This window comes from Plectropomus leopardus, chromosome 1, assembly GCF_026936395.1.
Source record: "Plectropomus leopardus strain MGB_pleo_1.0 chromosome 1, ASM2693639v1, whole genome shotgun sequence".
NCBI lineage: Eukaryota > Metazoa > Chordata > Actinopteri > Perciformes > Serranidae > Plectropomus > Plectropomus leopardus.
In genome coordinates this window covers 42,709,319-42,737,213 of record NC_142176.1, presented here as the reverse complement: position 1 = coordinate 42,737,213, position 27,895 = coordinate 42,709,319, and the positions used below count along the sequence as shown (strand labels likewise).

The 27,895-nt window shown below is 38.7% G+C and overlaps 1 protein-coding gene across 1 annotated transcript in view; it reads left to right on the top strand.

The window, feature by feature from the left end:
- iqgap1 (IQ motif containing GTPase activating protein 1) overlaps positions 1-27,895 on the top strand; it is an 85,266-nt gene continuing 57,371 nt past the window's right edge. Inside the window, exons 1-2 of the mRNA XM_042485164.2 lie at positions 1-349; positions 3,736-3,838. Of these exons, the coding sequence (XP_042341098.2) occupies positions 304-349; positions 3,736-3,838 (149 nt within the window). The 5' untranslated portion in view covers positions 1-303. The remainder of the gene's footprint in view (positions 350-3,735; positions 3,839-27,895) is intronic.

Below are 27,895 nucleotides of genomic sequence, written 5' to 3'. Positions count from 1 at the left end.
GTCCGCCTGCAGGCTGCACCGCCGCTGCGCTCTGCGCGTTTCTGTTTCCTGAAACGAATAGTTGAGGATTAGGAAGAACACACCCAGTGACATCAGTGAGGTTTGAAGAAGGAGAAAAAAGTCTCAGTGTGCAGAGGAGGAACAAGAGGGCCGACAGGTCCTGCCCGGGTTGCTATTGCTCTTCACGGCTGTATTTGGCGCTCCGGAGAGTTTGGGAGGCAAACTGTCTGAAGTGAGCGTAAAACTTTTGGCTGCAGCGAACCGCGGAGCGCAGAGAGACGCGTTTCTCACCAGAGGAGGAGGATGTCAACTTCTGACGAGGCAGACGGGCTCCGGCCGAGATATGGCTGTAAGTTCACCCTCTGAGTGCTCACCTTGATGCAGGCAGAAGGCTTCTATAACCCCGCACCACCTCCTGCTCTGCTCCTGCTCTGCTCCTGTTTCATGCAAACTGCCTCAAACTTCACCAAAGTCTCATTTCCTTTTAGAAAGCGCTCACAGTCCCATCGGACTGATTTCTGACAGCATGCTCACTGCTTAACTATCACTTCCGCGTTTTTACAAGAACGCAGGGCAGAGCAGGGCGGGAGGAGGCCTGCTGCTCCACTGCACCAAACTTTTCCACACACACATTAGTTTTTACACTCCAACTTCTGACCTACTTGTGTCCTATGGAGGAGCAAGTATTCAACACGTTAACTTAAAGTACACTGTAAAATACTCTGATACAAGTAAAAGACCGCACTGTAAATGTAACTCAAGTAAAACTAAGTATCATCAAGAACATGAGTTTAACCCTTTAAAACCTGAGCAAAGTGGCTTGATTTCTTTAAAAAAAACATTGAAAGAAAGAATTGAGCAACAGAAGAAGAAATGACCCAAAATGAGCAAGACACTTGAAATAAATGAATATTTTAAAAAAAAAAGACTAAAAAGCAAACAAACAACAAGGGAATGAGCAGGGGGAAGTTTTTTTTTTTTTAAATTGTAATAATTCTGTAACCCAGTTTCAAATATTTAAATTAGATATTTTTTTCCATTCATCATTTTCCTTGGCCTTTTTGTTTTATTTTGTTTTGTTTTTTAAAAAAAATAATCTTCTAAATGTACTTATTTCTTGGGATTTCTGGGACAGTTATACGAAGTTGCTCATTGCCTTTTTTTCCACATATTTTGGAAAAAAAAATCCCACCAATGTGCCCAGGGTTCAAAGGGTTAAATACTTGTGAAAGGTGTCTGAAAGCAGCACACAAAAGTAATGTCACTCCAGGTTTCAAAGGGTTAAAGTATTGAAAGTACCCAATCCAGAAAAAATAGAATGAATAAATAGATATAAATCTTCAACATAAATTGGAAAATTTAAATTTCTCTAACAAACCACAGTCCGCAGCAACATCTTGTGTCAACGTCTCAAACAGAGGCAGCAGCCGAGGGGGGCGATGTGTCTCACTCTAAGATGCACAAGACCGCGGCAGCCCACAAACAGCCGGTAAAAAGCAGCCGACATTAGTGAAGGCATTTTCCTGCTGTGTCCCGTATGACAGGACAGCAACCCGCTGCAAATCTGCAGTTTCCCTACAATGTTAAGACTAGAGACCCCCCGTCTGGCTGAAACGTTAGTGAGGTTTGCTTAGGACGGCAAAGTACACTGTGTCTTTCTCCTTAGGAGGTAGAAGCAAACTTGCCAACCCTCCTGATTTTCCAAGGAAACCCCTGTGCTGGGGATGTAGAAACACTGAAAGCTGTTACTGATCCAGTTGTGTTGCATATTGCTAAAGATATGATACAAATAAATGCATGTATATATGTTTGTGAAATTACTGCAGCCGTCAGTGTTAAAGACAAGTTTGCAGCTTGCACGTTAACCCCAAAAGGGAAATTCAATTCACTATATTAACAGAAGGGAAATTTAGTTTGCCTTTAGTTATTACTGCTAAAATCAAAACCAAAACAAAACTTTTGAGTAATGTCTTTGTCATTTGCGGTTTGTTTTAAAGAATGATTAAAATGATTAAAATCGTAAATCGGGTTTGATGTGAAAAATTCAGTGATTTTATTTTTAGGCCATGTTGCCCAGCCCTATTTGTGAAGTAACAAAAGCTTTCAGATAAATGTAGTAAAGTAGTAAAAGTAGTAAAGTTCAATATTTTCCTCTAAAATGGAGTGGAGTAGAAGTATAAAGTGACACAAAAAGAACAGACTCAACTGAGGTACAAGTACGTCAAGTTTGTGCTTAAGTACAGTAAATGAGTAAATGCACACAGTAACATTGCACCACTGCTTGTGCCAAATATCAAAGACAGGGCAGAATATTCCAAATGTACAAGTTCTGTAGAATTTTTGTGTTTCATAGATATACAGTTACCTGAAAATCCCTGCCCATGGGTTTCTTCAAAAATGAATTGCTAAATCAGTTGAAAGCAAGTGTGAATTAGTTGTGAGTTTGTCCTTCATGTGATTGCACAACTTTCTACCGCTTTATCGAGCAAATATGGCCAACAAGAAGTACTTTGCTTGGCTGGCATGTTCTAGTATTTAATTTTGGATTCATATCAGTGGTGCAACTAGCTGAGGAGGACCTGGATGGTGTTTTTACATCGTACACTCTGTTTTTTGTTGTAATCAGGATTTACCTGTTGTTGGGGTTTCCTGTGATCCCGGTCTGTCCCTCCTCAGAGGTGACAGGAGGCTCACTGGGGCCTCTTTGTACTGCTGCTCACCCCCCTCCCCCCTCTGCAGACGTTTGTGCCGGGAACATTTCTCTGCAGGCAGAATCTCGGCTCCACTCAGTGAAATCTCACGGGAATCGCCCCATTTAACCTCCCGAGCATTGTTGTTTGTTTTTGGTGTATGAATAAGCATGCCATTTACAGACAAAGGCATGCCCTCATCATACAGTCCGACAGCCCCGAGCCACATTGAGCTCATGTGTTAACTGGCTGCACAGATGACGTATGGCTGAGGCTGCTTTCCTCTGCACAACACCTCAGTGTTTGAAGAGCCAGGGAGCTGGATGGAAACATTGTCCTGGATATGCAGCCAGGAACAAGTTCAAAACAGCCATTTGTCCATAAAATGTAAAGAATAAAACAACTTTCTTTAAAATTCTTTCTGCTCCTTAGGTGTATAGTCAGCAAGATATCCTGTCATATTGCTCAACAAGTCATTACATTCCGTCCCAGCTCATGGGGAACATTCCCACAACATAGGCTAACATTACCTACAAGTTGCAATAATGTTTTAAAGGAAACATTTTAAACTAATGTTAAAAAAAACATTTTAAGGACGTTCATCATTTTAAATAATGTTCCTGTAAGGTTAAATGCTGACTAATAGACATAATGTTTTAACTGCAACATTCTGAGGATGTTATAAAATGTATTTAATGTATTTTAATTTATAAAACGGTCCCACAATGTTACATGTGAACAAAGAAAGAACATTTTCAAAGCAAAGTTCAGAACATGTCATTGAGGCCTGCAATTACACATCTTTTAAAATGAAAACGGAATGTGATGTGTTAACAATAAAAACACAATTTTTGATGTTTATAGAGAATGTTACCCTAACTTTAAGGAGAACATGCTGGGAACTGAAAGAAAATTTGCAGCTGCATATGTTACTAAAACATTGCATTGGTTGCATTGTACCATTCTCAGAATGTTTTTAGAACAAAAAATTGCTAGCAGGGAACCTGCTGTTTGACAGTGGTTTTGTGTCTGTTTTGGGCTTCAGCCGTCCTGGATGGCGTGGAGCGGCTCACAGCGGAGGAGATGGACGAGCGGCGGCAGCAGAACATGGCCTATGAGTACCTGTGTCACCTGGAGGAAGCCAAAAGGTAAGAGCTGGATGACGGTTTACCTGCGAGCTGTCTGCAATGACGCCACCTCTGATTCTTGTCACACACTGTCTCTCACCCTGCACTGTAAATAATTTCACCGTAAAACAAAGAGCTGGCAGCACAGACACCAGCAATATACAGTCATTTTACAGTCCTCATAATGTGAAATGAATCTACAACCTATTGCTGCAAAAACAGAGATACATTATACATCTGTATTTCTACAGTATACAGTAAAATACTGGCAGCTCACACACCAGCAGTACACTGTTATATTACAGTATCCAAACTGTTTGTTTTCACTGTTTGTTTGTTTATTATTGTAAAAATGAAACGCACCATATTTCTGTGTCAGCCACAGGGCTAAATGTGAAAATATTCCAGTAGGCTAATGCTCTGTTTTACTGCTGCCTCCCTCTGCTGATGCTGCCTCTTTGTGATTCATTACTGGGTTAACGAGAATGTCGTTCCTCAGTTGCAGACTATTATATCAATGTTACTGAAATAAACTGACAAAAAAACGCCCATAAATGGGCTAATTGAGATATTTAAATCTCCTCTATGATAAATGACATTTTAAATGTAGCTAGACAGCTTGTTGAGCATCAGTTTGATATCAAAGATTCTTTGCAATATGAACAAGATACTGGCAAAAAAAATGTAATTACAGTCTAATTTATAGACCCATCAATGTTGATGGAGCAGGTCTTGTTGATGTGTGTCCTCCAAATTTTTGTGTATAATGACATTGTTACAGTAGTCTTCCTTGGATAATCTTCTATGTGATGTCACATAACAGTAAATTAATTTTCTGTAGCTGTGGATGTAACATAGCTCTAATATGATGTGTGACAGTGTTTTGTTTGCTGTCACATATGTTTGGTTATTTTCTCCATGGGTTCATCTTGTAGGTCAGTCAGCTGAAATGATGTTTGAAAATAGTTTCAATCAGTTTGAATCTGATATATTTGGCAAGTGAGGAGAGAAAAACAGAAATCTTTATTGTAGGTCTTTAAAAAGTCAAGCAAAAGTTGAAAATGTGTGGAAATGCCACAGAAAGATATGGAGCTTCTTTAGGGCTGCATCAAATCAATTATTTAATGCTCAATCAATCTGCTGCTTGGTTTCTGTCATTAGTGTCCGTAAAATGTCAGAAAAAAGTGAAAAACCTTCTGAAGAGAAGTCTTCAAATAGCTCAGAATCTCAAACCCGAGTAAAATCAGTTTTATTATTTGAAAAAAAGCAAAGAAAATAAATTCGTCAAGCACAGACAGTCTCAGAGATGTATCAACTCCAGGTTTACATCTTCATCCGTTGCTCCACCAGCTGTTTAATCGACTGATTACTTCATTCAGTCCAGTGGACATTATTTGGTCTGTTTGATCTCCACTCACTCACATCAGTATAAGGGATGACAACAAATAACTGATGTTTGATTAATTGATCATTAAGAATTTAATCAAATATGTGAAATTTAATAGATCAACTCATAGGCTATTAAAGGCTGTCCGAATATATGCAAAATGTAGCTGTGAGCTTTGACTGAGGATAAAACTAATTTAAAACCCCAAGGATTGATTTTTTTTTCAATAAACTTTTCAGTATTGCAAATAAAAAATAAACATTTGGTAACCTACAAAATAGATTAATTTTTCAGTCCATAAGATACATTTTGCTGCAATAAAAATGACTGAAGTGAGAAACTTTACTTTTAAAACTTAAAAGATAAAATAGAAACTGTCGTTTTCTTTTCCTTTGGGTACATAACAGTTAAAAAAAGGTTATAAATTGCAAAAAATGTCATTACGCATTATTGCAATACTCAGCATGTTGCCAAATGTTTAAAATTGCAGTAATTTTGTATAATGACTAAAGTGTTATGATAATACTGAGTCGTGGGGCGCCTAGTGATTCCCACCACAACCAAACACTGATCATATTAAAGTCATGATGTGACTGATCCACATCAAATATGATTTCTTTCTGTGTTTCCATTATCACTTCCATCCATCTAGTCACAGGAGGCATTTTGTAAATTAAGTCAGGGTGTTTGCAAAAAACTGAAATAATGCAGTTCATAGATGTGAAGATAAAATAAAAAAGTTTCTGAAATTTTCTAGACAACAGAATATAATAAGGCAAACATGAAAAAGTTAGTAAGTAAGTAGACATCGGTGAGACATGTAACAGTAGATGTTCAGGTTTAGAGAATTATTATGCAACATAAGTATATATTGAACACACTTTGGCCACTTCTCATCTGACATTTCAGACAGAGAATTCAAGAAGAAGTAGTTGAGGTCTGTTACTCAGTACACACGTGTGTGTGTGTGTGTGTGTGTCTGTGTGTCTGTGTGTGTGTGTGTGTGTGTGTGTGTGTGTGTGTGTGTGTGTGTGTGTGTGTGTGTGTGTGTGTGTGTGTTGGTGTCTGCGTCTGCCCGAGCGTGTCACAGCAGGTGTATGTTTGCTTACAGTGATTCTGGAGTCGACCCCGCTGTGGGCCTGCAGGTTCAAAAGAGGAACGATTGTGCGAGACAGGAAGTGACTCATTCTCTGTTGATTTTAGTATTTCCCACTGTTGCCACAGAAACCCACAGTTGTCATAGCAACAGGTTCCGGTATGACTGCCACAATTATGAGTGCTCTTAGTGCTCGTATGCATGACTTGGCACTGTATCGATATTATAGTGATATTGTGATATGAGACAACATATGCTGTTAGATTTTTCAAGATGGTGATATGATGATGTCTTTTCCTGGTTTTAAAGGCCGCAATACAGTAAAGTGATGTCACGTTCTGAATTAACCAGACTCTTTTAGCTGTTGTATTTTTTGCCTTTAACCACTTCGTCATGGTATGCACATTACTGCTGATTTTTTAATCAAAATTGGCTTTGTGTTAATATTTAGTAAAAGCCCCAATAGTCATTCCTACAGTATCAATGTAGTATCAATATTGAGGTATTTGGTCAAAAATATTGTGATATTTCATTTTCTTCATATCTTCAAGTCCTAGTTTTGGGCTTTTTTGTATTCCTACGTTTCACCTGTGTTGTCATCGTCCCTCTGTGTGGGATCTTCAGGAAATTACTGAAATTATTTCACTTGTCTGTTTCCAGTTTTCCTTCATCTGACATTTCTACTTCAGCTTGAGCTTTTCTTTGTTCCCAAAATGTCCCACAGCTTTTCATTTACACTGTGTGTGTAAATTGGTAGAGTTCACACCAAAACAAGAACAAAAATATCTATTTATTCTTTCCAGCCAACAAAAGATGACCTTAGTCAAAACTTGATTGACATGTCTTGTTGTCACTCTCTGTATCTGTTTAAAAACTAAACTAATGAAGAGAAATTCACAGGGTGCGTACGGTCATGAAAAACCTGGAAGAGTCATGGAATTTGAAACTAAAAAAAAAAAAAAAGTCTTTGTAAACTAAATATAGCCTGAAAGTTTAGGGAAAAGTCGTGGAATTTTGTTTCACAAACCTGTATAATAACATGTGATGTATTCAAAGACCATCAGAAATTTGAAAATCAATGATAATCGCTTAAAAAAATATTTTAAATTCATTCATTGTCCGTAACCGCTTGTCCTCGTAAGGGTCGCGGGGGAGCTGGAGCTTGTCCAGCTGTCTTTGAGCAAGAGGCGGGGTGCACCCTGGACAGGTCACCAGACTATCGCAGGGCAAATATTTGACATGCCTCCCCTTTTTTGCACCACACTCTCCCCTCTTAAAAATCATGAATAGTCCCTAACTTCTATTTAATTTTGAGTTCTAATCCTGTTCTGAATTCATTATTTTTTTTAAATAATTTATATTTAGAAAAGCTATAATATTGTCACAAAAAAAGATCCGACAGGAGTATGGATGGTTGTTTCAGAGAATGTATGGTCTTTAAAATTTGCTTTAAAGTCATGGAAGAGTCCTGGGAATTTATTGTGTGTAAAGCATGTAAAGCACACTCACTTCCATGTTCATGGCTCTGCATTTCCCTCCTAAAGCCACAAAATCCCTACTGTCACACTGCAATATGACGGGCTTTCCCACCAGCCAGCCATACTTAAGTTTTGCATTTGGTCACACATATGATATAATTTCATCCCTGTGCACAAACACGACTAATGTCACTATGTTTTCACGGGCTTATGGCTGTGTTAGCTTCTGTTGACTAATAAGTAGGTGCGTGATAGTGTGTGTTTGAGACAGAAGATGAGCCACTGCATCTCCCTCCTCAGAAATCTGCCTTTGCTTGAATACGTTGTTAACTATACCCTCTGTGTGCTCTCAATGGAAGAATATTAGTGGTTTACATCGCTAGTTTTTAGTCTTTGAATGAATTTCCAGCACGGTAGTGCTGCTAACACTGATCCTTGATTTGTTTCGAACATTTGAAGCGAACTGATGGATGTGTTATTCAACACACTCAATCAGTCAGCGAAGGTGTTGCCAAATACAGAAACATTGAACAGCCAAGTACGTCAAGTCAGTCCTGTTCATTATTTGCTGCTGTGAGCCTCCTGATTGGCTGATTGGCTGAGGTCCTGGAGCTGCATGTTGTCTCTGTGGGGCAGAGTTTCAGGTAGACTGAGCTCCATGGAGGGAAGACTGAGCCTGCAGGGGATCGCTGGGGGGAGGAATGCTGGGAGTGTATGCTGCTGCTGAGTGGTATGATGGGAATGCCTGTGACAGGTGCACAGAGCAGGGTGTGCGACGGCTGCTTTGTGGCTATGTCACTCCTCTGACACTACTACTGTCAGGTGTGTGTTTGAGCGTACACGGCCAGTTTATGGATTTGGACACAGTCTAAACATCAGATCTGTCAGCAGAGATGCAAACTATGTGTTATCACTCTTATTTTCATGTTCCTATCAAACAGAGAGGAGCAGTGTTAGGCTGACACCGTCCGCTGTGCACAGGATCATGCCATATTTGAATGCTCAGTCACTTGCCTGTCTCTTTTAGATGTTTAAATGGATGTAGTGTGCTTGTTGCTGCATGCTAAGCTTGGCTTTAGGGCAGTGGCACTCAACTTATGGCCAGTGGGCCAAATCTTGCACCCAGTAGGGTGCTGGGTGGCACCCCATTTTCACAACAAAAATAAAGTGATTCACACTGGGAATTATTTTGGTACTTTTAGTGCATATAAAAGTACCAAAACAACATAAAACAGCATCACAATAGAGCTTGTTTTTTTTGCAAATAGTGCCAGTGGAGGATGATTGCAGCCATATATCAGTTTCAAAAAATATAATGGTTTGAAAGTTGACTGTTATCATACCGTGTACATGTACTTTTCTACAGTACTGAAAAAAAATGCACTCAGACAGTGATTCTCTCCTTTCCATCTCGACTGTCTTTTTATATATACTTACATTACAAAAATAATCTCAAGTATCACATATTCATTATTTAAATGTGTTCAAACAACAAATTCCTGTTTTTGATTCCTAATTGTAACTGATTATAATAATTATAATAATTTTGTGATACCATGATATCATGACATTTTCTGAGACGGTTATTATACTGTGAAAATCTCATACCGTTGCAACCCTACAGAGGTCCTTGCTAAGACTCTAATGTCCTAAAATGCTAGAAACATCCTAAAATCCCAGAAACATCCTAAAATCCTAGAAATGTGCTAAAATACTAAATATGTCCTAAAAGCCTTGAAACATCCTATAATCAGAGAGATGTGCTGAATTCCTTAAAAAGGTCCTAAAATCAAAGAAACGTACTAAAATCCTGGAAATGTCCTAAAATTCTAGAAACGTCCTAAAATTCTAGAAACGTCCTAAAATCCTGGAAGCATGCTGAAATCCTAGAAATGTCCTGAAATCAGAGAAACGTCTTGAAATCCTAGAAATGTGCTAAAATCTCAAGAATGTCCTGAAATCCTAGAAATATCCTAATAAATCTACCTTCTACCTTCTAATTGGAGAAACGTCTTCAAACCCTTGAAAGTCCTTAAATCCTAGAAACATGCTGAAATACTAGAAAAATGCTAAAATCCTGGCAACAGGCTAAAAACTAGAGAAACATCCTAAAATCCTAGAAATGTCCTTAAATCCAGACACATGTATGAGGCTGTGTGACTGGCATCTGGCCTCCTGTCATTTTGCAGAAATGGCCCTCAAGCAAAGAAAGTTGACTATCCCTGTTCTAGGGCGATAACTATGGCTGTTTCCTTTAGCGATTCATCTTTGATTATTTTTTTGGATTGCTCTATCATTTTGTTTATCCTGTGTCTTCAGATTGCAGGTTTTGTCTAATACACAAAGATATGAAACAGAATAAGTGGCAAATTCTCACATGAATAACACAGAAATCAGCATTTTTCTTTCTTGATCAATGACTCATCTATTATCAGGAATTGTCAACCAACTGATCATGTCAACATTACTGTTTCTTGCTGATGAGTTGCTGTTTCTTCTCTGCATTTCTTTCTCTATACATTCAGCTATCTTTTCTTCTGTCTCTCACTTGTTTGCTGGCTGCTCCAGTCTCTCTGGGAATGCAGTTGGACATGTTTTCCAAATGATACTCCTGTTTATTGATCTGTGCACATTCACTCCTCATCAAATCACAGTGCACCACAAACACTTTCAGGTAGGTTCACTGTAGATTTGCTGATGATGAATGACACATTACAACAGCATTTGAAGTCAGGGTGTCATAATCTGCTGCAGCAACCCTTTTACATGTCCTCCACATTCGTCTCTTCCTCATTTCCTGTCACCCTGTGCCAGATGCAGTCAAGTAAAGCTGGCTGTAAATCACTCACTCAGCACATGCTTTCAGCAGGTGACGTAGATCTTTTAATGGGGAGCAAAGTGGTTTTGATTCCATTGGTGAATCGGATTCCTCTCAGGTTTGACTGCAGGGTGAAAGTGAAGGGCGGGAGAGGAGGGAGTGTCCATGATGGTGCAGTGAAGTTAAACTGATTTAGTTTGGTATTGAACTGTTATTCTAAATCTGAGCAGATTCTTCAAACCTGCAATTACTGTTTTTCTTTGACATTTTTTTTGTTTGTTTATCTGTACCAGTGTTTCCCATAGAATGGCAGTGTATGTGTGGCAGTAGGTGACAAAGGGGTTGTCTCTTTTTTTTCATTCTGTGTCCTCTTTCAAAATTAGGAGTTTTTGTGAGGGTCCTTGAATGCAGCGCATGCAGAGCTCTCCATGACTTGTTTTTGTCCTCCGCAGCAGTTTGTCACTTGCTTTATGGATAATTGATCTGTCGATCCGTTCACAGCTGATCATTTCGCATGGATGAATGACAGGAGCAGCTGTTTGTAAGTAGAAGCAAACTTTTAGACCCAGCAGAATGACCGGTTATGTTTCACTTTCAGTGCGCCTGATGCTTTGGAGAGCTGTCACTGCCCGAAGTGCGCTATAAATAACTGAATGATATATTAGGTCTGGACAATATGGCCTAAAAATGAAATCTCCAATAATTTAGTAAACTGAATTTCCCTTTTGGGGTTAAAGTCCAAGCTGCAAACTTGTCTTTAACACTGACGGCTGCAGTAATTTCACAAAACATATTTACATGAATTAATTTGTATCCTATCTTTAACAAGCAGCACAACTGTATCAGTAACAGCTTTTAGTGTTTTTATATCACCTGCACTCCTCTATATTAGTTACATTAAGGGTTTAGAGAACAGCCCACCATCGCTCCAAGTTAGAGAATGGGGGAAATCAAAGCAAGGCAGCTGTGCTGGGGCACCAGGCCCCCAGATCACTAAATCTGCCCCTGATAACAAGGAGAGCAGCGTAGAACAGCTTGATGAGAGGTCTGTTACTGTGCTGCTCTCAGTCTGCTCTGATGGATCTATCCATCAGCCAGGTGTGATGTTTGTTTTTGTTAGGCCCACTTTTTGTCAGTTTTTTAAAATAGTAAAATTAATCACTTGGGCTCAGTTACTTTGGTTCAGACAGGAATGTGTGGCACGAGCTGCCTTCTGGTATCCAAATACGCACACACACCTGGCGGACAGTCTGTATTCAGACATGTTTCATAAAAATAAAACAATAACTATTTTTGTGCATTTTAGTATTTAAATCGTGAGAAATACGGGAGAGATGGGACGCCGGGAAGACACTAGGAGAGGGCAGGGAAAAACGGGGGGGTCCCTGGAAAGTCGGGAGGGTTGGCAAGTTTGCTTCTACCTCCTAAGGGGAAAGATAAAGTGTACTTTACCGTCCTACACAAACCTCACTAACGTTTCAGCCTGGCGGGGGGTCTCTAGTCTCGTTAACATTGTAGGGAAACACTGCAGATTTGCAGCAGGTCGCTGTCCTGTCATAAGGGACACAGCAGGAAAATGCTTCCACTAATGTCGGCTGCTTTTTACTGGCTGTTTGTGGGATAACGCGGTCTTGTGCATCTCAGAGTGAGACACACTGTCCCCTTTGGCTGCTGCCTCTGTTTAACATGTTGAAACCCAAGTGGTTGTGTTGCTGCCTTTAGTTGCAACAGCCTTTAAATAAACTTTGCCGGACTGTGGTTTGTTCCAGATCTGATGCTCCAAAATGATCCAAATGAGTGACCAGGCTGTCTTTTGGGAACATATGGCGGAGGCGAAAATCAAGATTTTCATTTTTAAAAATAGCCCTGAACCACAAATTGGAATTAATTGATAAAATCAATTTATCGCCCTGCCCTACGATACATAAAAATATTCCAGTAGCACTCATAATAAACAGTCCAGCTCCAAAAATTTGTAGCCTCATTCCAACTGCACAAAAAATTGCTAACATCAGGCTTTTTAATGCAATGAGAATACATACAATTGGCATTCACACCCGGATCAAATCACTCTGCAGTCATCAACACCCGGATGAACAATTTTAGTAACTTCACCATTTTAACTGGGGGGGTGCAATGATGGGCCACCTCTTATTACCCTCTTTCTCCTCCTAAGCAGCTAAAACATTGAACCACATTAGTCTGCACTGAGTTTGAAAGAGAGACACACCAACGAAACAACACAGACACACTGCACACACACACTGCACACACACACACACACACACACACACACACACACACACACACACAGGAGAGGCAGATTCGTGTGCTTGATGGTGTGTTCATAGGCAGTGGGAATGCAGTCAATCGCCTATAATTAGCAGGTTTGACAAACCAGCATGCACACGCTAATTTAAGTGGGAAAGGGGTATGTCACGGCAGATGTATATGGCAGCTCGCCACAAATAAATAAAAGTTTGGGAAAGCTTGTGTACTTTGGTGTTTTGTGCAAGTTAGTTGTTCTTTTCATAGTTTGGTCAGACAGGTTATAGACCTATGTGGGAAGAAGGCGACAAATGGTCTGACTTGGTTTGACTTTGCTTACATTCTCTGCCGTGGAGAATTGGAACAGTTATTTTGGGTGTGCCCACTCTCAGTTTCATGTGCTAATAGGGTTAAAGTGGGTGGGCTGGGGGGAGTTGTTGCCTTACTGGACCTACTTGTTTCAGCATTTACTGGTTGATTAACTGCTGAATTAATTGCGATTTTGACAAAAGTGACTGGAAGGATGACCACAACTTTTAAAATTAGACCCAAGTGACAACAAACAGGACATTTATAACAATTTCAATCATTTTAATATAAAATGTTTGTTTGATCTATCAAAATTTAATCAAATTTACTCACTAAAATTGGCCTAAACATAGATATTAAAAAAACATACTTAAATGTAAAGGACATGAAATAATTAAGTAAAAATACAAATAAAATACTTGCATAGTAATTATTTGACACCCTCCAGTAAAAAAAAAATAAATAAAATATATGCAAAACTCAAATTCTATGTTTAGGCTTCTCTCCTTTGTGCCACCAACTGCAGTCACTCTGTAGCAGATCTTGTTCAGACAGAGCTGAACAATGTAAAGTAATCATGTAATGACAGCTTAAGGTAGTAAACCAACAGCAGTCACTCTATGTGTCAGATTCTGTCTCTGGGAGCTTCGATATGATCCTCTCTCCCAGTTCTCAGTTATCAGTGATGGCCCTGAGCTGCCGTCCTTATCCTTCCTCTGTCACTGTGCTGAGGAGAAACACACAACAGTTACTTATTTTCTGAGAGGGTGGTTCACATTCAGGTCTGGAGTTAAAGCAGCTTCTAATTAGTGTTTTGTGTAATTTCTTTGGATGACAGGGCTCCCTTTAAACATGCAATTTCACAAAAGTTTAAGGATTTTTAAAAACCTGACATCATGACTCTTGGTAGAACTTATGTTGATTTAGCACAAATGTACACACACACACACACACACACACACACACACACACACACACACACACACACACACACACACACACACACACACACACACACACACACAGGGGTGGAGACAGTGAAGTGAACCATGTATAATGAAGATTACTGGAGCTGACAACAACCAAGGTCATTGCTGCAAGTTCAATAAAAACTTAGTGAGTATAAAGTCAAAACTTATCTATCAGAAAGTTCATCAAAAGTAAAGATTAATTAAGAGGAATAAGAATATACACGGAGAAAATGATACACTATGCCATCAGCAGCAATGTGCCCAAGCAACCAGATGAAATTTTCATCGTAGCTGGTTAATTTAATCAACTCATCAGGATCAAGGACAAACAATTCAATTATATTTTAAACTACTGCTACTGCTACTTAACTATGTATAAAAAATAACAAGTAAATCTACCTTGTACCTTATACCTTACATTATGTTTTACAAAAGCACAGCATGCTAGCAAGGCTCATAGTGAATTGTGCTAGAACAAACTGTTGAGCTGAGATGGCCACATATCTTGTACCAGTGGTGCAGACAGTCAGTTACTGCAGCAGCAGCGAAAGGAGCACAGAGGACAGGAGGAACGACTGACTGTAGGCGCGTTTCCAATAACCTGCAAAATTTGCAAATTGAAATTGCGAATATAAGATACGCCTAATGGAACCATACAAACATACATACATACATAAACTTTGAAAAAAAACTCCCAGTTATTGCAAAAAAGTTTTTACGCTTGCATGAGGTGGTATTTCAGGTATTTTTAAAGAGTCATGTTTTGCAAAACTGCAATGGAAACACTTTATTGGCTTTTCTAGGTCACCTGATGTTATGGCTACGTGCTTGTCAGTAGGACCTGGCTCCCTCATGATGCAGCAGGAGCTACAAGAGCTGTTATTGCATCACATAACTCTTCAAAAGTTGAGTGGATCATCCAGAAGTTTTGAATCCACAATTCTTTGTGAAATTGTGGACTATCACCTCCCAGAAATCCCTCATACGTGGTCGATAAGACATATAAGGGACTTGCCTTTCCATTTTGGCTCCATAACACGCATACATTTCCTTGGATTGTAAATAATGATGGTGTAGTGCGGTGGCTGCAATAGAAATAAAGCTGCTAATGTTTTGAACATTCATGGCATGCTGCTTGGAATGTTATCGCCAGAGGAGAAGATGCAGAACATCACTCAGTGAAAACACAGTCATCTTGCAACTGTGTTTTATGACATTTCGAAAATGTCGCTTAAGTTTTGAGCAAATCTGTAATGGAAATCCACTTAGAGACTGATGTCTGTGTTTTAATCTTTCTAAACCTCACTCTCTATTCTGATGTGTGGATTAAGATTTATTTTGACCTATTTTTTTATGTTTCCAGTGAGATATTATTGAATGTATTATGACTTTGCAGATATAAAAAATGGCTGTTGCTGCTCTAGAAACAACAGAAACAGAAATTGCCTACAACTTGCTCCAAAGCTCACAAATGTGACATGTTAATATATGTTATAGTGAGTGAGTGAGTTATATGCGGGACTATTTCTTGGTCTTACTACATAGTTATTGCACAGAGGAAATCAGCTAGATACACAGTGTTTAATAATGACATACAGTGGTGCATGGAGGCGGAACTTTGAACTTTCTGTCACTTCACACACTCAAAAATAGGCAACAGGTGAGGTGTGAGTTTTACAGTTTACATTTATCCTTTACAGAATTCGTAATTCAAATTTTTATTTGTAAGCTACAGTGCAAACTGATAGATACCTGGAAACACTCCTGTTACAATGCCTGTTTCCTTCCAGTATTTGACCTCAGACCTGCTCCCTGGGTCATGCTGTAACTGTGAAGTCTTTGTGGGCTCCTGTGGACCAGTTTGGTTTCAGAAATGCTTTGACTTGGTGTATTCACATCTGTGCACCCAAATACATCAAACCTGCATTGTAAAACTCACAGGCTTCTTCATGTCTTGAAAAATACTCAAGCACAGCTGCAGTATGATTGTTAAGAACCTGAATGCAGTCCATTGCTCAGTAGCTTTTTGGAAACAGTGGAAGCAATCAGTGTCAGTGGGGGGTCCCGGCTTGTTTATAAGGTCATCTGCAGTCTGGAAGAAACAAAAATAGCATCGTACTAAACAAAGATGGAGGAGGTGAAGATGCAGTAGCCGCTTTTACACAAAGATCGCACTTTAGGGCCGCAACAAAGTCCCCCCTCTCTACTGCCCCGGCACTTTTACACAGGACCAAATGATGGCGGCATCATTCCGCTCCAGTATGTGATGATCACTGCATCGTGGCATCCCGCGATCAAAAGAGCCATGACGGGCCTGACGTTGAACACATGAGCGTCTGCCTCTGGCGTGTATAACATATGCATTGGCAGCGCTTTATAAACAATAACAAAGGCATAACATGCCTGTCACAATAATTTACCTTCTCTGTGACATGGCAGCTGATCTCATCTGCTCGGAGGGTAATGAGTTCCTGAATGTCATTGTTTTCAGTTTGCAGACATTCACATCTGCTATTCTTCGTCTTTGTATTACCCACTATGCTAACAGCTGCTTTTTTCATCTCCTGCAGTGGGTCACACACATAAACATGTCATCAAAATGTTACACTGGTGTTGTCCAAGATCACGTCATTTTACATAGACAGAGTTTCCGGGCTGTTTCTGTGATCTGTGTTAATACAGAACGATGACACAGTATAACGGTGTGTCCAGGTGGCAGAGGGCCTCCACAGCATGGAACGGGTACTCACACAGGCTGATGGGGTCAGTGGGGCAGCGGGTGGTGTGAGCATTTTTAAAACACACCTCATTGATGTCACATAAGGGGAATACAGTGATTTTGCTGACTCTGACCTCATTTGGGATAAAGTGAACAGAACAATGTGACAGTCTGAAGGTTTGTCAGGATAGCAGTCATGTACTAGTGATGGTTGTGAGTGTTGCCCAGCTACAGAGTTTACCTGTTGTTGGCAGTGTGTGTGTGTGTGTGTGTGTGTGTGTGTGTGTGTGTGTGTGTGTGTGTGTGTGTGTGTGTGTGTGTGTGTGTGTGTTTGTATGACAGCCAGGTCTGACAGCTGTGACATGCCGCCTCTAAAAAATGCACGTTGAAAGTTGACTAATGGATGATTTGTAAAAGTCCAAGTAACTGACACCAAAGAATGCTCAGCATTTTGACCAGACCAGACTTTCGCTGTCGGGACAAACAACTCAAATACCAGGGTGGCATTTTTATTGGGTTCGAGTTATGCTGATAGGTTTTCAATGTGTAGGTCCCCAATAACTTTTGTTTATGACAAATTGTAAAAACTTGAGCGCCAAATCATCTGCCCACTATCAAGTAAATCAAATGTGATAAATGATTATAATATGTGATAATCTGATAGAAACTGAATTTCAATGCATAATCTATTAAAAATGATATTGTATAAATTAAATGCTTCAACAATTTGAAAAATATGCTTATCCTCTGTCTTTCTGAGCTGACGTTTTTTTTCCTTTCCCAAAAAAATGGAATCTTGTCTTTTGTACAATATTATATATACATACCGGCAGAATGGCAGCTGCCAGTGAAAATGTATTTTTCCGTATTTTTCCTTGACAGTAAAACATCATTGGGTGGTTCATCCTTGATAGGAGTGAATACAGTTTCTCAATTTCATGATTGTGATGTAGCATTTTCAGGGAAGGAAAACAGGGCGTGTCCCCTGAAGGTGACGCGATGTCATGACTGACTACAGTATCTGCTGTCACAGCTGATGTTACGATGGCTGATTGCAGGAATGTTTATAAAAATATCCTTGTCTGGGTCCAGACCTTAGAATCCGCCCACTCCAATGAGTTAATGTTGACTGACCTTATTTGTCTTTTTTCTGCATACAGCCTAGTTTTATAATACAAAACACATCTTTCAAGCTTTGAAATTTGTGTTTAAGTTGTGACGTGTTAAAGGTAAATAAAACAAAACATTACAAATAAATGAAAACTTAAAAGAAATTACCCAGAAAAAAAGAAGAATAATATAATTGATGATGATGATGATGATGATGATGATGATGATGATAATAATAATATTAATAATATAAATAAGAAGAAAGGAAGGAAAGTCAGAAACAGGAAACAAACGAGGAAATGGCTGAAAATAGTGCTTGAAAATCATTATAATTCTTTAACAAAATAATATATACTCATGATAATTATAATCAAAATTTTGGTACATTTTCCCCAGCTTTTGTAAAAACAATCTTTTACATCTGCTAATTTCTTGCAATTTGCACGACTTTTCTTGCTAAGTTGCTTATTTCCTTTTTCCCCCCATGTTTTTGAACAAAATCAAACCAGTTTGCATAGGACTCAAACATTAAAATACTTTTGAAAAGCATCTGAATGTAGCACATAAAAGTTTAGTCTCTCTAAGTTTCAAGGGTTAATCTGTAGATGGAAAAGTCAGCTACTGTAATACAGCTGTAGGTTACCTTTTGCAGTGGACTCAGGTGGGTTACGTGAGATGAAAAGGCATTTCTGATCTTTTCTTTGTCATAAAATGTGAGTGTGTTAAAATGTGATGTAAATAAATAGGAGAAAGGAAAAAATTGAGCTAAGGAAGATTTTATGCACTTTTTACACCGAGCAGCTCTAAAAGTAGAGTCATGAAATCTGTTGGCCTTGAGAAGATCCCATGTATTTAAACTCCAGTGTGTAGGATTTGGGGGGGATATACTGGCAGAAATTGAGTATTATATAATAAGGCTGTTTTCTTTAGTGTATAATCAGCTGAAAATAAGAATCATTGTCTTCTCCTTACCTTAGAATAAGCCGTTTATATCTGCGAGCAGGTTCTCATTTATCATTTATCATCATTTATCTCATTTATCACCAAGTTTCTACTGTAGCCCACAATGGAAAAATCAAATACTGGCTCCAGATATGGCTATTTTCACATTTTTGTGTTGGCCATTGTTGTAAGGAGCTCAATTGCACCAGAGTTACACTAATTTGCAACATGTTTTATTCAAGTGTTTCTAGCAGTTTAGTGGATCTGTTTTGGAGAGGAAGCAACCTTTGTGGATAATTTGGCTTCTGGTGAAAACCTCCTGAACGTCAGGATCTAATGTTATCAAAAAAAAAAAAAAATGTTAACAAAAACACTGTCTCCTCTTACATCACTTTTTTTTATAATCAGATGAGTATGCTGGACTGTGCAGAATTTCTATATTTGAATCTTTCCTAAAGAGAAGCTGTGTGTATGAAAAGAGGCCTGTGACAGATCGAGATCATCCATCACAGTTAACAGAGCGATCATCTCTGTTTTATTTTTAATCCCTCCTGCAGTGTCGAGTGTTGTCAGCCTGTTTCATCACTGCTCTGTTCTCTAAAACCTACCATAACAAACCATCCCTCAGAGATAATCCTTGTTGCTTTACAAACTTCACTGTCACATCCATGTCTGGTTTTGTGCTGTGTTGTCAGCCAGGCAGCAGAAGTTTGTCCTAAAAAATGAAAAGAAAAGAGAAAAAAAGGATTACTTGCTTTATGCATTGTATAATGACATGGGTGAGGGGATGAAGTCAGAGGATGTTGTAAAAGGCTTACAATTCTAAATCGGTGTTGTCGTTTTAAAATAAAATGTTAAAGTTGTGTGACAGCACATTTTTTGTGGTGTAAGACATCCTGATTTTCTTGCTACATCAGCTTGAAACTCCATCTTCTCACCGTTCTTTGCAGGACCAGCCCAGTTCCTCCTACAGCTCCGGCCATTTGTCTGTAATTTCCTGTTTTCGAACAGTTTCCAAACACTCTTGTGTCGAGTGGCTGCTGCAATAAATATTATGTAATGTCAGGCCCTGATAATGTGTTACTGTAAGGAGAACAATGGCTCAAGAGTGATGTGTTCAGACCTCCTCAGACTGATCTCTCCTCAGTCGACTGATCCTCATCAACAGGGAAATCTGACTTATTGTTGGCATGAGATGAAACATCAGGGTATCATTGAAGAGCCATTGTGCCATGAAGTGGAATAACTGTCTGGTTCACGTCCACACTGGCAGAGAACCACACAAGGCTTAGGTGGACATGTAATATTTCATAACTTTATGAATTTTCACCGGGGCATACAGTTTGTAACAGTAATAATAATACTGCTTATAATAGTAATAATAAAAATAGTAATAAGAATAATCCTTATATATATAGAACTTTTCAAGTTAAAGCATAAAATGTCTCCCAGATTAAAAGATTAACAGAATGAAAAGATTATATATCAGACACTCATGTAGCCCCTCCCCTGCCCCTCAAGGCATTTTCTTGTCACATTTTAATTTACAAAAATTTTTTTTTGTGTATTTGCAGGACTTTTCATACCAAGTTCCATGTTTTTTTGTTTTTTGTTTTTTTTTTGAGGAAATACCATTTCAAGGTTTTAAATACTTGTAAAAGGTGTCTGAATGCCAAACTAGAAAACGAATGTCCATCCAGATTTTCAAGTGTTAAATCATTAGTTACGCACACTTTTAAGAAGGTTTAAGAAGATTTAAGAAGAAGTCTTGCATTACTATCATCTGCTTGTCCTCTATTCGGGCATTGCTGTGTCATGTGTGAAAAGGCACAAGATGGAAATGTTCCTGAATGTTGTGCATGTGTAATCAGTGAAAAGGTTATTCCAGTAATTTGTGTGAAAGAGGCTTTCGAGAAACTGATATCTTGTTGACTGCCTGTTTGAATCAACATGATGTTGAAATTGCATCTGAGTTCCGTGTCTACACTGCTGTAGGCTGTATATTTGGTTGCAGTGTAAATGTTACCTGCTGTGTAGGCCTCTCAGAGAACAGCCTGAGCTACACAGCCGGCACAATGTGGGAATCACAGAGAAAGAGAGAGGGATCGGCCATGCAGGAACAGTCCCGGTCCCGCCCCTCCTCCACAGCCTCTCACCTGGCCTTCTGTGAAACCTGAAACCACAACTTACTCTTCCGTTCTGGAAATCCGTCACAGCCCAGGAGCAATCTTTGAATCTGAAAGCTGTCAGCTGACAGAGCACTTTCAGCCCCCCTTCTCAGACCTGCTTCTATCCTTCCAGCGTTTCCTGTCAGAGCTCAGCTGGTATTTGCACTCAGATATCCTCAGCAGAGGATAGAGGGGCTCTAAAACTGAACCTCGTGGAAACTAGAGTGAGTTCAAATACCAAAATCTGATGTTTGATAGTTTTTGTGAATAATTAAAACATTCTTTCATAAATACTTTGTCAGCCATTAGTTAAATGTCACTTATGGGAAATGAATATCCCATATCTTTTTCATTTTTATATAAATGAGTGCTTGCCACTCTATAAATATGTAGATTCAATAACGTGGTTATATTTCAACTAATTAAACTTCTTGACAGTTTCTCCGATAATAGATGTAGTTTTCATTTTGGCATTTGATTTACTTATTTATGCACCATATTTACTGAAGCACTATATGAAGTAATTGCTTGTATATTCAAAAAGTCAGAGTTCATTTGTTAGAAAAATAAAGTTTCCCAGAGCCCAGGAGGTTTTTTGTTTTTTGTTTTTCTTTTTTTTGTTCTACCAACAGTCCATAATTTAGTACAAGATATTCAGTTTCAAGGTTTCAGTTATAAAATCAGCAGATCCCCAGATCTAAGAAACTAGAGCTAAAGAACTAAAGATAATCAGCAGGTCCTGTGAAGGTCATTGGAATACAACAAAACTATAAGCACTTTACCTGATCAGTGCTATCAAGTCTGTCTTTACTGGCCTGTACTTGCCGTTCAGCATGTGCATGAGAGCATGGGAGCTCACTGGCCAATCATAATTAAGTAAGTTAAACTTGCATTTATCATCATAGGCTCCTCCTCAGCCCACGCCATGGCTTCTGTTGCAGCTGTAAATCAGTGAATAAGTTATTTTGAATGTAATAACCAGTGCAAAATGACTTGTTTTGTTATCAAGATTTTATCAATTCAGCCTGATAATTTCTGTAAATAATAGTAAATAATTTTATTCTCATTCAAGTTAGGATAGGGTTAAACCTGAAGAGGCCGGCTCATGCAACAGAATACTCATCATATTAAATACAACAAAAGCAAGTTTTACCATAAAACATGACACACGATGTGACAAATATTTGCATTTTTTGTGTAGGTTAACACCAGCTAACATCTGATTTTTAATGCAGAGTACGATTGGCATTCACTCAGTCTGTCGCTTATATTTAGCAGGTTTACCCATGTTTGAAAAACTCACATGCACGTGCTAATTTTGGTGGGAAAGGGGTATAAGATTTTAAGGTTCTTTTTTGGACCATGCTTTCTCGCCTCCCACATGCTCCAGGAAAGGTGGCCAGTAATCCTGCTGACAAACGAACAAACGAAACTGGAAAACTGAAAAGGTAGCCAGTGGTTCCAGCCTGTTTCATTGTCAGACAAGATTGAGTAATTCATGACAGAACAGACACAATAGAGGAAAGTTAATTTAATACATTTTGAATTATGTTTTTCTGTCCTCCCAATCATCTCATCTCAAAGTTAATTTCTCATATCTCAAAGATAATTTTTTGCCTTTCGAAATTGTGCAAATATGGGTGCTTTGTTAGGAGTTTGGGAGTATGGGAGTTTTGTTTCCCAACTCGCAAATTGGCCGTTAACAGCTGTGCTAATGGTTGGGCTATCTGGTAATCATCAGTGCTTACTTGGTTGGTTGTAAAGTACATTGATAACTGGAGTTGAGTGATGACACCACAGTGAACGCAGAGGCTCTGTGTTCTGAACCAATGTGACCCATAGACTGTAAATAAAGATGGACAACATGACAGCTCCACCAAAGTGAAGCTTTTCAGTTTGGATCGCCCCCTGGTGTCTGACTGCATTATAGGTCCTAAAGCCTGCCCTTCTATGTTAGTGAATGGACATAGGCCAAACTAAAAACTAAAATAAACACCAAAGAAATGTTTCCCAAAGATGGTTTCTGTCACTGAAGATAGTTCTCATCACTCTTGTGTTTGTTCAAGTGTTTGTTCTTATGAAACTTTGGTTTTAATGAGTTATTAAATTCTACAAAAAGGGGACTTTTCTGCCATGTTTGACAGCTGTGAGTCAATCCACGTGCTTGCATTCAATTGGGCTGCTCATGATTGGTCAGACTGGTGTTTTGGCAGGAACTCCCCCACCTCAGATATCGTTACTGCGCAGATTACGACTGCGAATGACATCACCAGCGCATAGATGGCAGTGTCTGTACCTGAGATATTTAGTCTCACTTAAGCATAGCGGGGGTAAGTGGGGATGCATTGTCCATGTTTATATACAGTCTGTGGTGTCACCCAAGACACATTGTCCATGACAGTGCATTACTGCTTTTCTCCTTTTGTTTTTGACCTTTCACAATAAAAGTCCAAGTTGAATTACTCAGAGCATTTTACTATGATGCAACTGAACAGGAGAATTCAAGCAATGAGTGGCTTTGGCATCATAGCATCATGCAATTTTTTATTTGCTCAAGCTGAAACATTTCAACTCAAGTAGATGTGTTGTCTGGCATTAGGTAATTGTTTCATCTCTAACTGACATTAATTCTTACTGTCTGTAGTCAAAAATTGTAGAATATCAAGTCAGTTTTGATTTGCAGATGGACTGTCAGAGGCTGTATGTGGCACAGACGTGTAGTTTTTCTCACAAGCTTTTACAAACACACATGCAAAGGTCAGTGTCACAGCCTGGAAAGTGTGTTAGAGTGTATACCTCAGGTTATGTTTTCTTGTTGAAAATAGAAACTAAGTTGATTATTTCCCCCACTTTAACTGAGGAAGTATGGATTTGTGTGTCAGGCCATCTGCTGTGGGCCTGTGTGAGAGCGGAGAGGACGAGGTCAGTTGGTGCATAGATTCCAGCGTTGCAGCAAAGCATGTAATGGACAACTTGGCTCTCACTTGTCTTCTTTTGTGCTCCCTCTGGTCAAGTTTCTCCTTATTTTCTTCCTCTGTGCTTTGTCCTCAAACGGCACAGCATTGACGACACACTGCTGCAGGCTGAGAATTATGAGACGCTCTTTAATTAGACTCCAGTTCATCATCATAGTAGCAGAGGTGGCTGGTTGGCAGGAAACAGAGAGAATATACAGCAAGGGTGTATTTGTGTGTGTGTGTGTGTTAATAGTATCATTACCTTGACATTGTGCTGCTGCCAGATAAGACTCAACACACATCATTTGCCTTTCCAGCTATTCTGCAAACATACAGTACTTCATGCTTTTTCTTTTCAGTCACAAATATATCTATAACACACAGGACAGTTTTTAGACGCTGTTGTATAAAAATAGTAAAACGCCTGTTTAATGTGTTTCTGCTCAGATGTGTGTTATAGAGAACATTTACATGTACACCAGGGGGGTTTCCTTGGTGTAACTGAAGGCTCCAGTGGAGGGTGGGCTTCATGTATTGGCTCAGCCTTGATTTCAAGTTGATGGTATGAAGCTCTTCACCTGCCAGGTCACCATGGAAAGCTCATCGCTAACAAAAAGGCAGTAAAATATATTCTATTGTGTATTATTATATATATTTTTAAAAGTCATTGAGGGCTGGCCCTCATTTACAGTGATGTCAAGTGTAAAGATAAAAAAACAGTCAAATACAGTTACACATAGACAAGATGCAAACAAGAATCAATTATTTAAACAAGTATATAAATAGAAATCAGGGGTGGGTGATATGGCTTTAAAATGACATCAGGATATTTTTAGGCTATATTGCGATACATAATATACATCGCAATATTTTGAAATCTTTTTAAAAATCAACCACAGTTACAAAAAAAGGAACTACTGCCATAAAATAAAGTTACAGAAACTACTGTTATAATCAAGTTTAATAAAATACTGTTATAATTTTAGACGACGTAAAGTAAATAAAGTACTGTTATAGTAAAGATAAATAAAGTATTGTTATAATTAAATGGATCAAAGCAGAACCCACGGTGCTCTTATTTTGAAGGACCCGGCTCACCTGTGTGGGAAGTGTTGATGTTTTTGCTGTGGACTTGAAGCTTCCGGTCAGCAGTTGGATGTTAGCATTAGCAGACAGTTAAACTGTAATGGCGTTAGGATTCAGCCACTGCGAGCTGGAGACAAACTACCAGCTCTCCAGTTCATAGCAAAGAATTCAAAGTCACACTGGTGCTCCGTGGTCCCACAATGTGACTGAAGAGTAGCGATCAGAGCTCTGCAACGCCCCACCTGCTCTTACTATTGCCACTAGTTAGGCTGTTACTGCAGTGCTGTTAAACTTGATGATTGATTGTTTTTAAGCTTGAAACAAACTATAAGCTTTACAGTTCATATATGTAATATATGTTATACTACATAGTATAGAATATATTATACAGAGAGCAGTAGCAGAGAGAGGGAAAAACAAAACGCAGAAGCAAATCTCATGCTGGTGGCAAAAAAAAAAACAACCCAAAAACGAGACAACTTATACTCAGTGTTCTTTATATAGTCATTTTATACATATCACATGGAACAAGCCGTGATACATCAAGTATATTCGATTTATTGCCCACCCCTAATAAAAATTATAATAATAAAATAAACAAGATGCAAATAATTCAAGGAAACCAACTAAAGCAAGTACAATATTTATGTATCAGTAATAAAAACAATTACAACAGGTGCAAACAGAAGTGTAATGGTCAGAGATCATAGATTCAAATTAACCAAGGGTTACCAAGTTATTAATTTTTAGTGTGCTCTGCAAGGAGGTCCAGGCAGTCGGAGTGTAAAAACAGAAGGAAGATCTTCCAAGGTTGGTACAAACTCTAGGAACTTGCAGTAAAAGCCGGTCATTAGATATAGTATTATGTGGACCAAGAGACCACTGTAACATAGATATGATATAAGATGGCTGCTTCCCAATAAGTGCATACATATGTTTATCAAATCTATCAGACAGAGAGGATCACCCAAACTTTTCGTACAGGATACAGTGATGAGTGCTACAGACATGCATATGAATTATGTCACCATAATCCAGCAGTCCTTTTCCTAGCAAACATAGTGAAGTTAGTTCTATTTTTCCACAACAAACCAAGGTTTTGCCAAAGATTGATGACAAGATTGTCTATATGAAACTTGTGTGAAACTGTCATCTATCCAAATACCAAGGTATTTATATTATTTTTTAACTTATACCTCTAGAAAACAACAAATTAATTTTATGTGCATTCAGCACAAGTTTAGCAGCTGCAAGTGCATTTTGAGGAATGTCAAAGTAATGTTGCAGGTTCTCTACATCTAATTGAGCAGAGTCTACAGTACAGTGTGGTGTTGTGTCATCTGAGTATAAATGTGAATGACAGTTAGCGAAAAAATACCATTTATATAAATTGTAAGAAGGACCGGGCCAAGGACGGAACCTTGTGGAATGCCCTTATTTATTGCTCAAAATTTCTCCCAGGTTCATTGACCGCTGTTGATCAGATAGGTAATTCTGGATCCAAGTGTAAGCACCTAAACTACAACCAAATATACAAAAAAAAATGATAAAAGGGAGGAATGATCAACAGTGTTAAATGTCTTGGAGAGATCCATAAAGATAGCAGCACATTGCTTTTTCTCATCCAAGACTATGACTAAGTCATTTGAAACCAAATTGACAGCTGACACAGTGCTATGCAGATGAGACCAACAGCTATCTTTTTTAGAAAACTGAATTAAAAAGGCTGACATTGAGAATTTTTTTCTTTAACAATTAATAATAATAATGTAACACAGATTGAGCAAGTTTTCTCCCTTAAATATCCGGGCATCTGTGTGGACACTGCTTTATCCTGGAGTGCACATGTAGATTATATTTGTTGGAAGGTAACACAATGTATTTCCTTTCCTCATGAGTCTGAGGTGATTTGGAGCAAGAAAACAGATCCTGTTGTTGTTTTTCCAATCTATACAGCAGAATGTTATGCAGGATGACATGAGTGCATGGTACAGTCTCTGTTCAGTTCAAGCCAGACTGGCTAGACTCCTGCGTATCTGTTTAAAGATTTCGGGTCAAACACTTGACTCAAGTTTCCAAACTGGGTACACTAAAAGAATGTTGTCTCTGGCTGTTAAAGTCCAAGTAACTCACATTTATATGAAGAATTTCAGTTTTTGCCATCACACAATAAATTTAGAGTCCCACAGGCTCGACTGAACAGGCTGGGAAACCTTTTTATTGTTCCTCAGTCTGCCAGTTTATTAAATCAGAGCTTCTAAGTAGCCTCAGTGTACCTGAGTCAAACACTGAATGTAAAAGGGAATGATTAATATGTTGCGCTGCATATACTTTGCCTAATGTCTGATTTGATATGAAGTATTTCTAGTGTGGTTTTGTTGTTTGGCTAAATATTGTTTTTGTTTTTTTTAACATTTATGTGAAACAGTGTACATCCTGGTAGAAGTGGAAATCTCCAGGCACCAGATTCAATTTATTTAAGATTCAGCAAACAACAATTCTATTATAACACAATTATCAAAGCATCTGGATGCATCAACATTGTTTATTTCTGTACATGATTTATTTTTGTCACTGTGTGACTGTATGATACTTTTAAAACATAATGAACTGTTTTTCCAGTGTTCCATAATGAAATTGACGGATACATTAATTTTTAATTGTATGACTCTTGTTCAGGTCCCTTTTCCGTTCAACTTCTCAGAAATGTTTCCAGCTCAAACCAGAAGGTGGCAGTCCGATTGTATCTGCAGTTTTTCACACTGTGGA